Genomic DNA, 14386 nt, shown 5'->3' with positions numbered 1-14386 from the left:
TCAGCCCTTGCATCTGGTGCTGGGTCTTAGTGGCAGCCTCTGCCTCTGCCTTTGCAGCTCTCCCACCCAGAGCCGAGCAGGCACGTGCCTGTTTCGCCTGTCTGATCTGACAAGGTCACCCAGCTCACAGCAGCCCACACGAAGCACTTGGCTTTCTCATCTGGTTTATTAGCTGTCACTTTGGGCACTTTGTGCTGCTTTGACTGGCATCACAGCAACTGCTTCCCTTCATGTCCTGCCTTCCAAAAGAGGCTTAAGCAAGGAGGGAGGGTGGGCAAGGAGGAAAGAGGGGGAGAGAAAAGGGGCCTCCAAAGATGCAGTGAAGAGGATGCAAACTTAAACAAATCTGGTGCCAGAAAGATTTGTTTCTTGGGACTTTTAACAGCCTGGGAGAATTCATGTCTCCTTCCTGCTGCCCAAGATCCCAGCCAGCCCCTTCTTCAAGAGATGCTTCACGTGTGAAGTTTCCTCTCCTTAAAAATGAACAGCTGTGCCCTCCCCTCTAAGTATTCTTCCACTTCTGCCCACTACTGTGCCTCTAATTGAACCCACATGAGCCGTGCTTTCTTTTCCTGGCATGATTGATGATGCCTTTGCACAACATTAGGGAGCTGCTGGGTTTTAAATAACACCTCTTGACCAGAGCAGCAGTGGTGGTAGCTTCAAGGAGAGATGACAACAAGTCACTGAATGAGCGGGGCTTTCAGTGAAGGACAAGGGGGAGGAAAGCAGTGAAAGACAAAGGGGGGAAAGAGGAAGAAGACAAGAAAGAGCAATGGAGTTGTCCGGGGGGGTGGGAAGAAATCAGGGAGGGAGAATGAAAACATTCCCAAGATCTTCTTTGTAAGAAAGATACGTGAAGGATTTTGCTCCATCACTATGCAAACCCCTTTGTTGTTGTTGTTGTAAGTCCCTAAATGAGGATGAGAGAGAGCCCAAGAGTCTGTAAACAGCTCAGCTTTCTTTTTCTTTTCAAGCAGCAAACAGTTTCTGCTGCATAGAGTGCTGACGAATTTTAGGGTTTGGTGATTTTACAGGGTTTTAACAGAATTTGGGAATAGGAATTTCTCAGAGAGGGAATGAATGAATGTTTTGCCCTAAAACTGATTAAAATGGTGGCTTCAGAAGACACAGAGTCTAGAAAGTGCAGAAACTTTTAAGAAGATTTTTCAAAGACCCTTTAGATGTAAAAGATTGATTTGAAATGTGACTTGTGCTCCTACATCACCAAGGTGCTTTTGAAAATGTCACTTTTTGTCATGCTCTTTGCCCTTTTTTTCAGTCTTTCAATGAAATAGGAAAGACAAATGTGGTTCAAATGCTAAACGAAGGTGTTTCCACTGGTCTGTGAATCACCTTCACCAGCATGCAGTGGTTGTGGGCCACTGATGGTCAGTCTGCTCTTTGAGATATTGCACCTCAGCCCAGCCTCCTTCCTACCCAAGAGGGTGAAATACCAGCATCTGCTTCCTTCCTCCTCTTCCTCAGGCAGCCCCACACACTGACAGTTAAAGGAGAAAAAATGTATCCCTAGATCCTCAAATTAGTCAAACAAGTGAATGGCAAAAACGAAACAAGGAACAGATTTGTGCAAGGTTCCCCAGTCATGACAGGGGAGAAAAGTCCCTCTGGCCATGGACAACAACTCATGTGCCCTTTCTCACCCCCAAATGCTTGTGACTGGAAGAGGAACTGAAGCTGGGAAGAAAATAAGGAAGAAGCACCATGCCTTTTGATATGAGAAATCCAGACCATGGATCCTGGACTTTCTCAGATAATTAATTTCTTGTCTACATGTTCCACAAGTTCTAGTTTGAAGCACCTGACACAAAGAAATAAAACAAGCTAACAGTAAAAGAAACTGTCTGTTCCTTTCCAGCAGATATCTGAAGCACACTTACAAAACTTTAAAAGCACGTGTTTAATGTGCTTAGCTGGTCATGGGTATCTTTAAGATGCTCCAGTCCTTCCCTAATTTGAACAGTGAATGCACAGCACTGAGCAAAACAAAGCCACTGGCCTCAGGGGGTTTTATTGGTGGAAAAGACAACGAAGTGCAATAGCAGAGCAGGGTGAAAGGAAGCGTGTTGTAAGAGGCAGTGAATCACATTAGTGAGGGGTGCTAAAATCCTCTGCTCCTGTCATATGAGTCTGATCAAGGCTCTGAAACCAAACTTCTCCCAGCAAAACCATGCCCAGCTGGCCGAGCCTCCCCAAAAGGTACTGCTTGCATTTAAATAACACAGGGCTGGTGAAGAATGCTCAGGCTGTTTTATTTGGTTTGTGATCCCTGTGTGCTTCATGTACCCCATGTACAGATCCCTTCCAACAATTTCCTGGTTCAGCCACTCAGGCTCGTTTTGAGAACTGGTTTTGTGTTCTGTAAAAATGCTCAGCTGGAGCTGGGGTTCTGGTGCTGATGCCAATTAGGATGGAAGAGGCCCCAGCTCGCGGGGTCCTGTATTTGTTTTGTAATTGAGTTGAAAGAGTTGACTCATTCCCCTCCACTCTGTCTCCCCCCTCTGCGAGCTTATGAAGAACACAGTATTTCATAAGTACAGACAGGCTGCTGAGTGTGGCTGCCCCAACCCCGTCCCAGATGTGAGTGCTGCCCCAGATGTGAGTGCTGCCCCCACAACCAGGGAGAGAAGGTGCTGATGGGGGAAACCACCCCCATGTCTCACTCAGAGGATGTGGCAGTGTTAGAGATGAGGGCACAAAGTGGGGTGTCAGCCCTGCATCCCCCTGTCCCCAGGCCATGCTGCGTCTGCATGTGCATCTCATCCACCTCCCCCAGCAAAAAGCACTTGCTTTTTTTTTTTTTTTTTTTTTTTTCTTTTTTTTTTTTTTTAACGTTTAAACAAATTGCTGGTTTTCCTCAATACCCCCCTCACTGCATGAAGATGTGCTGCTTTTGTAGGACTGGATTACTAATGCACAGATTAGAGAGGATGAGGAGAGTTTCCTGCCCTGCTGGGGGAGGTTTTTGGTGATTTGTCAGGAAGAATAAGGGTTCAAGTGCTTCTTCTGTGCCCTCCATGCTGTACATGTCAGGGTGTGGTTGGAGCAGATGGACTGAAACACTGCAAAGGAGTTAATATGTTGTTAATCTCAATCTGAAGGACTAAAAATGACATAGTTTACCCAGAAACTGGTTGTGCAAAACCATGAGGACCCTACTCCCAAAACACCAGCCCTTCTACTCCCACTACTCAACCAAACTAAACGGTTTGGCTGAGTAGAGCCAGTGAGATCAAACAAGGACTGAACCAGACATGGTTTTTGGTTTGAAAATTTCTAAATTAAGGGAACATCTGAGCTTTGCTCATTGCCAGAAACTCTTCCTTCGGAGTCAAAGGGCTCCTGTTCTGATGACAAGCATTTGGACAAGACCTTGTCCCAAGGCTAGGCTGAGATTTCAGCATCTACCCTGAGTTATTCCTCAATTTCTCCACAGCTATTTGCTCATCCTGGTCTTGTGCATCATAACAAAATCGCCATGGCAGGACAAACCTGGCTCTTGATGAGATCATCGTCTCTGTGGATGTGCAGGATGTAGCCCGTCCTGCAGCTGACGTTGCACTGGGCGCCGCTGTCCCAGCCGGTGCCGCCGGTGCAGTTCAGCACCGCGTTCTCGATCTCCAGCCTCTGGCAGTCCGTGGCTTCGCAGGAGTAGTGGACACAGCTGGGAGGGAAATAAGGAGTGGTGGTGTTGTTATTTGATTATTTCAATCCATTCCACAAGAGCAGGGTCTGACTGACAGACTTTGGTCAGAGAGTTCTGAGCCCAGCTCAGGAAAGGGCTCCACAGCCTCTTGGTATGTGTCCTGAAGGACAGAGGCAGTGGGCACAGTGGTGACAATGACAGTACATTAGGGGGTTTGTAGCAAAAGGGAAGAGCCTTCCAATTCTGCAGAAGTTCCTTCTGTTCTGCAATATTGAATTGCACTATGACCTCCCTACTCCTGTAATAATGTCCATTTCTCCATCCATCCATCCATCCATCCATCCATCCATCCCTCCCTCCCTCCCTCTCTCCTGTGAAAACCCTCCCTTCAAGAGCAGTCCTCATGACCCATCCAATTTTAAATCTGCTGAATCCATGAGTGCTGATATTGGGAGTGATAAGTGGGCACATGTGAGGAGGGGTTTCTGTGATAGACACTCTTATCTTTGAGAAGCTCGATTGAAATCATCACATTCATTTTATTCCACTTCATGAGGAACACCAAACATCAGCTGTGTAGCTGTGTTGATAAGCTCTTATCAAACTCAGCAGCATGCTGTCGTTTCAGATCTCTCCAGTTGCTCTCCTGCCATCCATAAAATCTTTCCCCTATGGAAACTGTCTGTTCTCCCTCTGGAAAATTATTGTAACATTTAGCACTACTTGCAAAAAGAGGTTTTGGTTTATTTTTGACATACACAGAGATGTCTGATTGACACAAAATCTTTCACCATCTCTGACGACCTGAGTCAAACATTATAGCACATCTTCAAATGTGAATAAGGGGTAGTCCCTCAACAAAACAGCAATGGAAATGTTGAGGGTCTTAAAGAATGAGGGGAGATTTAGATTAGAGAGAGGGAAGAAATATTTTTACAATGAGGCTGTTAAAACACTGACCCAGGTTGCCCAGATATGCTCCATCCCTGGAAAAATTCATGGCCAGGTTGGACAGGGCTCTGAGCAATCAGATCTAAAGATGTGTCTGTTTACTGCAGATGACCTTTAAAGGTCCCTTCAACACAAACCATGCCATGATTCTATGTGCAAAGTGTTTCTGGAATAAAGATGAAATTTCTGGGATAAGGACCCCTACAAGGTGAGGTTTCTCCGATGAAATTAAAAATTAATTTAATTTAAATACAGTTAAATTAGTTCTGGGGAGGGAAAATGTTAACTTATTTCACCATCTGCTTATTTAGGGAAGAACCTGAAAGGGAAAATTATAGAAAGAAGGGAAAGCAATGTATCAATATACATTATTTTGAAATAGATTACAAGCAGTTATTCCTGTCTACAGAAAAAAAGGGTTAACAGCCCTGTTCAGCTTAGTAAGCCCTGACTTAGCATGTGTGTGCTGTTTTGCTGTGTTCAAAGCACTGTGCAGACATTATCTAATTAATTTTTGTGACACCCCTGCGAGACACCTGGGCTGGTATTGTTATCCCCATGTTACTGATAGAGAAGCACATCTGCACATGTCTCTACTGAGCTCTAGATCAGATTAAATGACAGTATTTATGTACCTGCACAACTCATTTCTCTGTCCTCAACTAGTGCTATATGGGAAGTGCCCACTGCTTGTAATTTAAGGTTGATTGTTCAGTGTTGGCCCTTCCCTGGAGTGTGATGAGCCATAAACAATTCCTACATTCAGAAGTATTTTATTTCCTCATGGTGCACAAAGCAGCACTGCTGATAGAGCTGAGAAAGGAGAATTCCACCTCTGTGTTGGCCAACTCCATACCCTTGTATGCAACAAACCCCTGGCTATCAACACAACTGTGATGCTCATCACTTCTTCAGGATGGATGGTCTCTGCCAGAACTGGCCTATCCAGGGTGATCCTGCTTTCAGGAGGATCCCCACCCACTAACCAAGGATTTCACATGTTTTCCAGTCACTGCAACTCACAGCCTGGCATACAGATTTAAACTGCCATGGGTTTAACCCTATAAGGATCGACAAGGCTGTGGATGGAGCAGCAGCAGATCAAGTGAGCAGCATATCCTTGTGCCCAGGTGGCCATCACCAGAGAAACAAGGTGAGGAGAACAGCCAGGTGCTATTTCCTGGCAAATGCCCAACACTAATCACCCAGGGGTGTGAACACAGGCTTTACATACCACGAGCCTCACACCCTGCGGGTCCCCAAGCAGAGCAGGACCTTACCAACCTCTTCCTAACCCTACCAACCTCATGGTCCTGCTGTTTGGGTAAGTCCTCAGCTGACATCAGTGATAGCATCTGATGATGGATGTTGAGCGAGAGTGTAAATGACGCTTTGTGGAACCCTCCCTCTTACACATCCCAGTTAGACTGGCCCATGAGGGCCAACTCTCACTTTGCTCCCCTCCATTTCTCAGATGGTGAGGCAGCAGCACGAGTGTCTCCTGTGCCAGGGCTGCAGTGCTGAGGAAGTTGACTCACTGGGGAAAAAAAAGAGCAGTATTGCCAAGCCACTCTGAGAAGCAAAGACTGCAAACCTCGACTGCCCATTGCAAAACTGCCTCAAAATCTGAAAGCCTTCTTTAAAGTTGGAAAAAAACCCCAAAAAAACAAAAAAAAACCCCAGACTTCTTTAATCTAATACTTATGTGAATTAGTGGAGCACTGAATTCAGACTTGAATGGCTTCAGAGGAAAGGATGAGCCCAAGAAAACCCTTGTAATTTGCACAGAGGGAAATCTGAAGCAACGTCACCACAGCCAGTGGCATCGCTTTTCATTTCCATCAATGTAAAGGAGAAAAATAATCTGGTTTCTGGAGTTCAGATCAGGACACCAGATGAGCAAGCCTGGGCTTAGAAGTCCTACAGAACTGAAATGCCACAGACAAAGGCATTAAGAAACACTTATTGTGATGTTCTTCTTTCTGTTTACAAGTCCCCTTGTGGTCTTCTGAAATGGCCAGGGAACATTTTTAGCCACCCCCTCCAGGCTCCAGATTATGCCTTGGTTAGCAGATCATCTGGGCAGCTCTCTCTGTCTGTAACTCTATATGAATGACTTCAGTGACAAACAATACAACCATTCACTTTTTGTAAAAAAGCAACCACTGCCACCAAATGTTTCTAATTTAAATATTTCTGGTTCTCTAGCTACTGGTTCCAATTTGGTATCAGCTACTGTCAGCCATAAATCCCAATGAATTTTGAAGTCATGATCCTGAATTGAGCTCTGCAAATGCAGAATTAGGAAGGAGAAATTAATATCTCCAAGTAGGAAGTTTAGACAAAGAACCCATCATATCCATTTGTGGATTACAGAAGCTCTTGCATGGGTACTGCCATTTAGCAGTGGTCAATCATCACATGTTCCAGAAAATGTGCATTCCTCAGGAAAGAAACAATATAATGGCATCGGAGAATGAAATCACTTCAGCTTTAACTCATGTTGACTCCTGGCATAGGACAGTTTATCCCATTTTCTTGCAGTCAAAATCACATGACTTCATCAAAACTGCCAATTTCAAACCATTCCTGGTCTATTCTAATTCCCAAAAATCCTTACCAGAGTACAAAATAGTACTGGAGCAAAGCTACACAAAGGACCCAAGCACCACTCTAACAATTTACTTGAACAACTGTTGGTGCCTGGAACATTCCCTGACAAGTGTTTATTTCACTAGGTCCCCTTCAGGATCCACTTGTTTCTCTTCTTGCCCTGGCAGTGTACAATTCCTAAAACAACATTTCACACTGAGGTGAGTGCAAGGAGTAGTGGATTTCTTGCACACATTCCATTGCATGTTCAAAACAGATCAAGGAAGGCTGTTTCAATGACGTAAAAAGCCCTGCACTGAGTTAGCTTCACATGTAGGCTGAAGTTCTGAGCCAGTTCTTACTTGATTCAAATCCATTCTGCCCATCCCAAATCTAAATGAGCTCAGTCATTAGGCTCTAAATCTGTATTTCTCTGTGCCAATATTGGCCCCAATTCAGCAAGGCACTTAAATATGTGCTTAACTTCAAAAGCACAGTTAAGTCCCACTGATAGATTTGACTACAGGGGGATGTAAGCAAATAGCTCAGGGCTTTGCTAAATTGGAGCTTTAGTGACACAATCCTAGAAACATTTGTATTTTAACATGTTTATAGAAAATTATAACAATTAAGTGGAGTTCTTCCTTCCTCACATAAAAAACAATCCAGGACTTCCTCTTTTAAAAAGCTTACAGCAGCCAAACTTTCTTTTCGTAACCCCGAGGTCAAGCGCTTTTCCAAGAACTCATCTTAACATGGTGCCTTAATTATTTGTTTCCTCTGTGATGGTTCTGACACATATCTAAGCTCAGGTGAGCCTAAAAGCTCATGGTGGGTACTTTTTAGGGGAAGGACTACAACATTATCTCTTGGACAGAGCAAAAAACTCCCTTTTCCACATTCTGGGCCAGCCTGGGCTGCAGATCTGAAGTGCAATTTGGTTTTGTCCTATGCCACCATCCACACAACTCACACACATGTTGCCTTCTGAGGGTTTTTCTAACATATTTATCCTTAAAATGGGTTTGTGTTCTCCTCTCTAGAGGTTACTCTAAAGGCAAGAGTAGGTTCTCTATCTCTACATATATGTAGAGGCTGCTAGCCATATTTCTTGTTGAAATTAAAAAAAAAAATGTAGAACTGAAAATGTGACAATGACTTTGTCTTCTTCAGTCTTCAGCTAAAGCACATTGCCTCCTTGTATTACTACAAAATCTTGAATATCTACCCAAATCCATGGGGCTGGATGGGGACTGGTGAACCTGTGCTGACTGGAAGAAGGATCAAGCCCTTTCTTAAAAAGGTGTTTGCCTTCAAACCTGATCCATGACAGCAACAACATGAGTGGTGTCAGCCATGGTCCCTTCAGCGATGTCCCCTCAGTACTGCTGGGTTTGACTCTGACAGTGATCCCAGCAAACCCCTATTCAAACTGAAAGGTTCAAAATGAAGCTAAACCCAAAAGTTTACAGAAAACCCTTGCCCCAGCCAAGGTAAGCCCAAGAGAAAGGAGAGGCACGAACAAGCACGTCCTCCTCACTGTCCCCATCACTAACAGGGCAAGTTCTCCTTGGGGACGGGGTCTGCCTCCAGCCTGCCTGCACCCTGTGGTGTGAGCTGCTCCTGCCAGGGGGGTCCATATTGAACTGATAAAGCTCTCAAAGCCCCATCACCCTGCCAGCTTGGAAGTGGGACCGTGTCCCTGGGCGTCAGCAGCCCCACAGGTCTCCCTGCCAGAGTCTGTCCAGGCAAACAAAGAAAATGCATTGCCTTCCACTTTAATAAAAGCCAAATGATGCCGTTTGCCAATTACCAAAACGGGGTGAAGGTTAAAAACCCATTGAATTATAACACATGTCACGGACCAAACCTTCTATGATTAACAGTTCTGTGAGAAATTCATTAATTTCACCCGAAGCAAGCTGACAGAGATTGTGCTTAATGACAGAATGCAGGGCAGGGGAAAGGCGGCCGAACAGGGAAAGAGAAAGCTGCATTAATTCACAACAAAAAGAGACGAGGAAACCCTTTTTTCCCCCTTATGAAAAGGAAAAAAGAAAATAAAATAACCAGAGTTGTAAAGAGCAGTTGCATTTGTTCTGCTGCTGAAGATCTATCTTCATCATTTCTTGTTGGGGAAGCTGACAGCAGGCGAGAACAAGACAAAGAGAAGAGCTGGAGTGGGCTAAGAGTCCCTGGGGCTTGTTTGGGGCAGCAAATGGTGCAGCTCAAAGGGAACCTCTCCATAGAGGCCAGAGCAGGTGATGGTGTGGTGGCCAGGGGTGGATCTTGGTCTACAGTGTCAAACATCCAGATATGCACACTTACAGAAGGAGGAAAACCCAAGATCTCCCCTGCAGAAGCAATTTTGAAGCCATATCAGTGAGGCTGTGCCAAGGTTTAACCAGAGAAAGCAAAGGGAAATCTTTTTGCTACACTCATTAGAAAGCACGAGGTGGTGACAGTGCAAGGCAAGAAGACTGGAGAGCAGTGGGCAGCCAGGGGGGATCTGTCTTCAGTATGAACACAGAGTTAATGGTGGATTAGAATGATGGAAACTCCTGAAATGCACAGCTCTGACAGCTGGACTGGGTGAATTGGGCAAACTGGACTTTCCTGCCTCCTGCCTGCAGTTTGCAGGAGAGGAACAGTAGCACCAGGAGGGGTGGTGGAAGAGACAGGTCTGGGGACCATGGCAGGGAAGTGGCACCATGGAAAAGCAGCACTTCCCAGGAACTGCTTTGCCAGGGATGGGTGACCCACAGCTGACATTTCCTACACAGTGAAAAAGACAAAAATTTGAGGAACCACTGTCAAAGGCAGCCACAGCACATCAAGCCTTCTTGCTGCTTGAGTGACTGGTGGGTGGGAAATTACACCTCTGCTTCTGCACACCCAATTTCACTGTCCACTGCATGAGGCTACACAGGAAACAGTAAAAGTATAATAATTCGAGCTATAAAGCACAAGAGAAGAACTAACCAGGCCATTATGTCTGGTCTAAAGATGAAATGTGGAAATAAAGAGTGTCATTTTTACAGCACATCTCCAGTAGTGAGGTAAACTTCTGCTGAAAACAAAAAAAAAAAAAAAAGAGTCTGTAATCACTGGCAGCAGAAAAAACTACTGGAAGAATAAAACTGGAAAGGACAGAGTAGGAATTTTCAAACTATAAATGTCTTCAGGAGGATGGAATGGATTTTCAAAACAACTAAAGATGACTGAGAACAACTACCCATAAAGTTCAATTGGACTTTTAGATTTAAGCCCATTTTTCTCTAAAATACTAACTATAATACATATTTCAAGAAAGAAGAGTAAGAGCAGGTTTTATTTTCAGTCATTAAGTTGTCACTAACCCTTGGGAGGGATCTATTCACACTCAAACACACTGTGTTAACTTTTAAGGGACAATATATTTCTTTTCCTTCACAATTTTAAAATGTGCACCCTTGCCTAGAAATATCTGTATCTGGCTATAAATCCTCTCCAAGCAAAATAATTCTCCTCGAAATAGAGAAATAATACCTCTTACAGAGAGAAGCCAAAAAGCAAGCAAAAATATCCATGTTGACCTAAGGAAAATGAAAGGGGTAAAATTGATGATCACACATAGGAAGGCAAGTTCCTTTAAAAATTCAATAAATATCTTAAAAATCATATTAGGCAAATGCAAGAAGTGGGGAAGGGGAGAAGGGAAAGATGGGCAGTGTGGAACTGGCACCCCAAGGGAATCTGATGGGCAGACTGTGAGCAGGGGAGGCAGAAAAGGCACATCCAGCCTCTGAACTGGTTAAGAAATAATTTTAAAAATCTATCTTTCTCTGTTCTTCCTGAATTGGGTAAAAGTTATCCTTGGTTACAAGGAAAAAGACAGCAGGTGACAGCAAAGGTGTCACCTATTTCTTGACTGCACAACTTAATGCACAACTTTTTCTACATTTTGGATACCTGAACTGCTTGGAGTTTTTTGTACAGAAGAAAACAGATCTGGCCACCCCAAATGATCCCAGCACAAGGCAAACTGGGGACTGACTCTCCACTGAAGCACTGTCATCAGTGGAAATAATTCCACTGATTTCAATTGCCTTTGGACCAGGGCTTTACTTGGGAGAGTTTCTAGTACCCTGTCAGACATGGGAAATGTTATGATCAATCCAGTGCTGGAACCTACATGACCTAAAACATTACTTTGAAAGAGTGAGGCTCAGATGGGGGTTTGGGAGAACAGGGGGCTGAGAGGGTTCAGTGCATCCCCAAAACAAAATGATGCCAAAAAGCCAAGAAGAAACATAAGAGGCAAAAGGCAGGTGATTCCTCCTCAAGGGATTTCTAAAGGTTGGGCTGCTGGGCTGCAGAGGCTCACTGAATCTTTGCCTAAGGGGGATGCATTTTTTATTAAGGAAATAACTTTCCAAACACAGAGCACTTCTAGTTCAATAAGTGAACAAGTGGTTCAATTCCTACTGAAAACTTGAGAGGGCAGTGGAATGTGGCCCTGTGTCTCAGTCCTCCTGAGCTCCCTGTTGCTTCTCACCCTCTCTTTCCAGTGGGGTTTTCTTGCCCTTTTTCTGTCCTGCTTTGGCGCTGGGATTTGGCCACACTTCCACCACCAGACTTCTCATCTGAAACTTGATCCTGCTGTCTTTGGGCCTCTGAATTTATACAACCTATTGCACACAACGATCAGACGCTTTGAATCTAGGTCAGAACACACTGACTGGATTGATTTAGCTATAGATATACTTCTTTTTTTAATTTTATTTTCCCTTCCCTCTCCCCCTTCTCACTCTCCTGCCTTTCCTGGAATAAAAGCAGGTCCTTAAAACAAGCCAGAACATTATCAAAAAGCCTGACAGCTTGCTTAGGAGGCTGAGCAGAGGTTTGCTGGGATATGCAACTAGTTTTACTATTGCTGCCGCTATGGTATGACAACTGCTCACAACTTTGAATTCACAAAGGAAGAAAAAAAATATTCTTTCAGGGGTTTTGCTAAATTCTCTCCTCTTCTTTTCAGTGCCTCACTGAAAGGATCCATGAAGCTGCTGCACCAGAGGCCATGAAAGGTCACAATCTCTGTGGGATGCTGTAAAGCAGAGACTGAGAGGGGTTGGTGGTGATCTATTGATGTGTCTGTAATAACAACAAGAATAAAACGGTAGCCATAAACCTTTCATCCTGGGGGGTCCCACAGAGCTTTTCAGAATGGGGGTCGGATCCAGAGAGGTGCTGAGGGCCTCACCAGCCATAAAAACACAGCAGATGCTGATGGCCAGGGCTGAGCACCTGGCAGGATTCAGCCCCTCCAGGGCACAGGCGTCACTTTGTGTCCATACAGGCCCTTCCCTGGGAGGTCCCTGGCACTCTGGCAGCACAACGGGGTTCAGATTGAACTGCTGTGCGAGTGGCCAACACGACAGTGAGATGGGGAATGTGTGTAGAGTGAACTGGCCCCAATTCCAGGCTTGGCATAAAGGAGGGAGGAGAAAGGAAGAGGAAATAATTCACTAACAGCATCCCATGCGGGTTAAATGTCCCATCCATCCTGATCAATGAGAACACTGCCGGTTTTTTACCCGTGACACAAAGGGGTCAGCAGGGTTCAGCTGCTGTGCCCCTCCTGCCTCCTCCCCAGCCCCAGCAGGCGCTGGGGGTGGTGGGTGTGAGGCAGAGGGAAGCAGGGCTGACACGCTCACCTCTGCTCCGCAGGGCTGTAGGTCTGTCCTTGCTGGCAGCTGCTGATGGTGATGGGGTCGAAGTTGTGGAAGGAACGCAGGGCCACCCCAGAGATGGCCACAAACTGGGAGCTGAAGCTAATGAGGACAGCCTGGGTGTGATAAAAAGGGTGACTGAGGTCATGGATGACGGGGATAATCAGGGGATTGTTTCTGCAGCTCAGGACGTGGACACCTGCCAGAGGAGAGACAAGATCAGAGGAAGGGTCAGGCTTAACACAATTGCTTCCCGAAGCCATGGGCACTTCAGAGGCATTTCATCCAGAGGAATGGCCCTATAGAGCTGAAAAGTTATGGTAAGCTGCCTGGAGGGGCTTCCCAAATCGCTGCAGAGAGCTTAGCAGAGAAGCAGATCCCTCCAGACAGCTGAAGAAAGGCTGCCATTCTCTCTGCGAGCGCGGCAGGCCCTCGGAGCCGCTCCTTTAGACCACAGCTACGTTTCTATTGTGCTCTGGTAAATCAGGAGCAACCAGCACGGGGGAAGCAGAGTCACACCATTGTAAAACAGGTCCTGGAGGACACTTGGAGCCTTTATACGCAGGATCAAACGGTGCCGGCAGGCTGGGGGGCTTTGTGCACCAGGGCCGGGGCAGCAGCAGCTTGTTTGGAGCTGTGCATGTCATTAGCGCTCAGAGTAAAACTTCTTTTTGCGTGAGTTTTCCACTAAATTTGCCCAGATTTGATTTTTTTCTTCAATAGTTTTAAGCCTTAGGGTATCTTGCTTTTTGCAAGAAAAGGCAGATTTGGTCCTGGAGTGAGGACCAAAGTGAGGGTGATGGAACCACTGAGGATTTTACAGGTGATGTCACTCGAGAAGAAAAGAATTGTTTTCTGGGGAAATAAAAGTATCTCAAGGTTGCAGTGCATAGGAACACCAGAGAGGTGGCAAGGAGACTCCTGAGTCCCTTTTGTCCAGTGGATAAGGCACTCAGTGACAGCTGGGAAGAAATTCCTACCTTCAGGTAGAAGCCTGAATTCAAATGGGCCAAACCCATCTCAGGGGAAAGCAGAGGACAGACAGCTGTCGGCTGCCCTCAAAATTCATTAATTGAGATTCATGGCCTGCTGGCTGCCTGCAAGGCTCTGCCTCCACAGCTCCATGGCATCACTCCGAGGATCAGCTTGGCTCCAGATCCATTTGCTTCACTGGAGCTCCCCCAGCAATGGCTTTGGCCCAGGCCCCTTGGCTACCCTGATACACTTACAAATTTGAAAATAAAATAAATTCTATTTGCATGTTTAACTGGCTCAGGGATTTCTGTTATTACTTTTTTCCCCCAGTTCGTATTTCTTGACTCAAAAGGGAAGGAATAAAAAGGCTTTCATTTTTCTCCTTAGAAAGTGACTTCCTGTGAATTAAGACACACTCTTTAAACATCTATCTCCCACCCTCTACTTAAAAAAATCTTCCTGTAATAAAAAAAAAAAATACTAGAAAAAA

The 14386-nt window shown here is 45.3% G+C and overlaps 1 protein-coding gene across 1 annotated transcript in view; it reads right to left on the bottom strand.

The window, feature by feature from the left end:
• Window positions 1-14386, bottom strand: part of PAPPA (pappalysin 1) — a 177508-nt gene that overhangs the window by 38410 nt on the left and 124712 nt on the right. Inside the window, exons 13-14 of the mRNA XM_041406962.1 lie at window positions 12907-13120; window positions 3514-3685 (exon numbers count right to left, since the gene is read on the bottom strand). Coding sequence (XP_041262896.1) covers window positions 3514-3685; window positions 12907-13120 — 386 coding nt within the window. The remainder of the gene's footprint in view (window positions 1-3513; window positions 3686-12906; window positions 13121-14386) is intronic.

Source organism: Onychostruthus taczanowskii, unplaced genomic scaffold (assembly GCF_017590055.1).
Source record: "Onychostruthus taczanowskii isolate IOZ18803 unplaced genomic scaffold, ASM1759005v1 scaffold25, whole genome shotgun sequence".
In the NCBI taxonomy this organism is placed as follows: domain Eukaryota; kingdom Metazoa; phylum Chordata; class Aves; order Passeriformes; family Passeridae; genus Onychostruthus; species Onychostruthus taczanowskii.
This window is presented reverse-complemented; position numbering and strand designations above follow the sequence as displayed.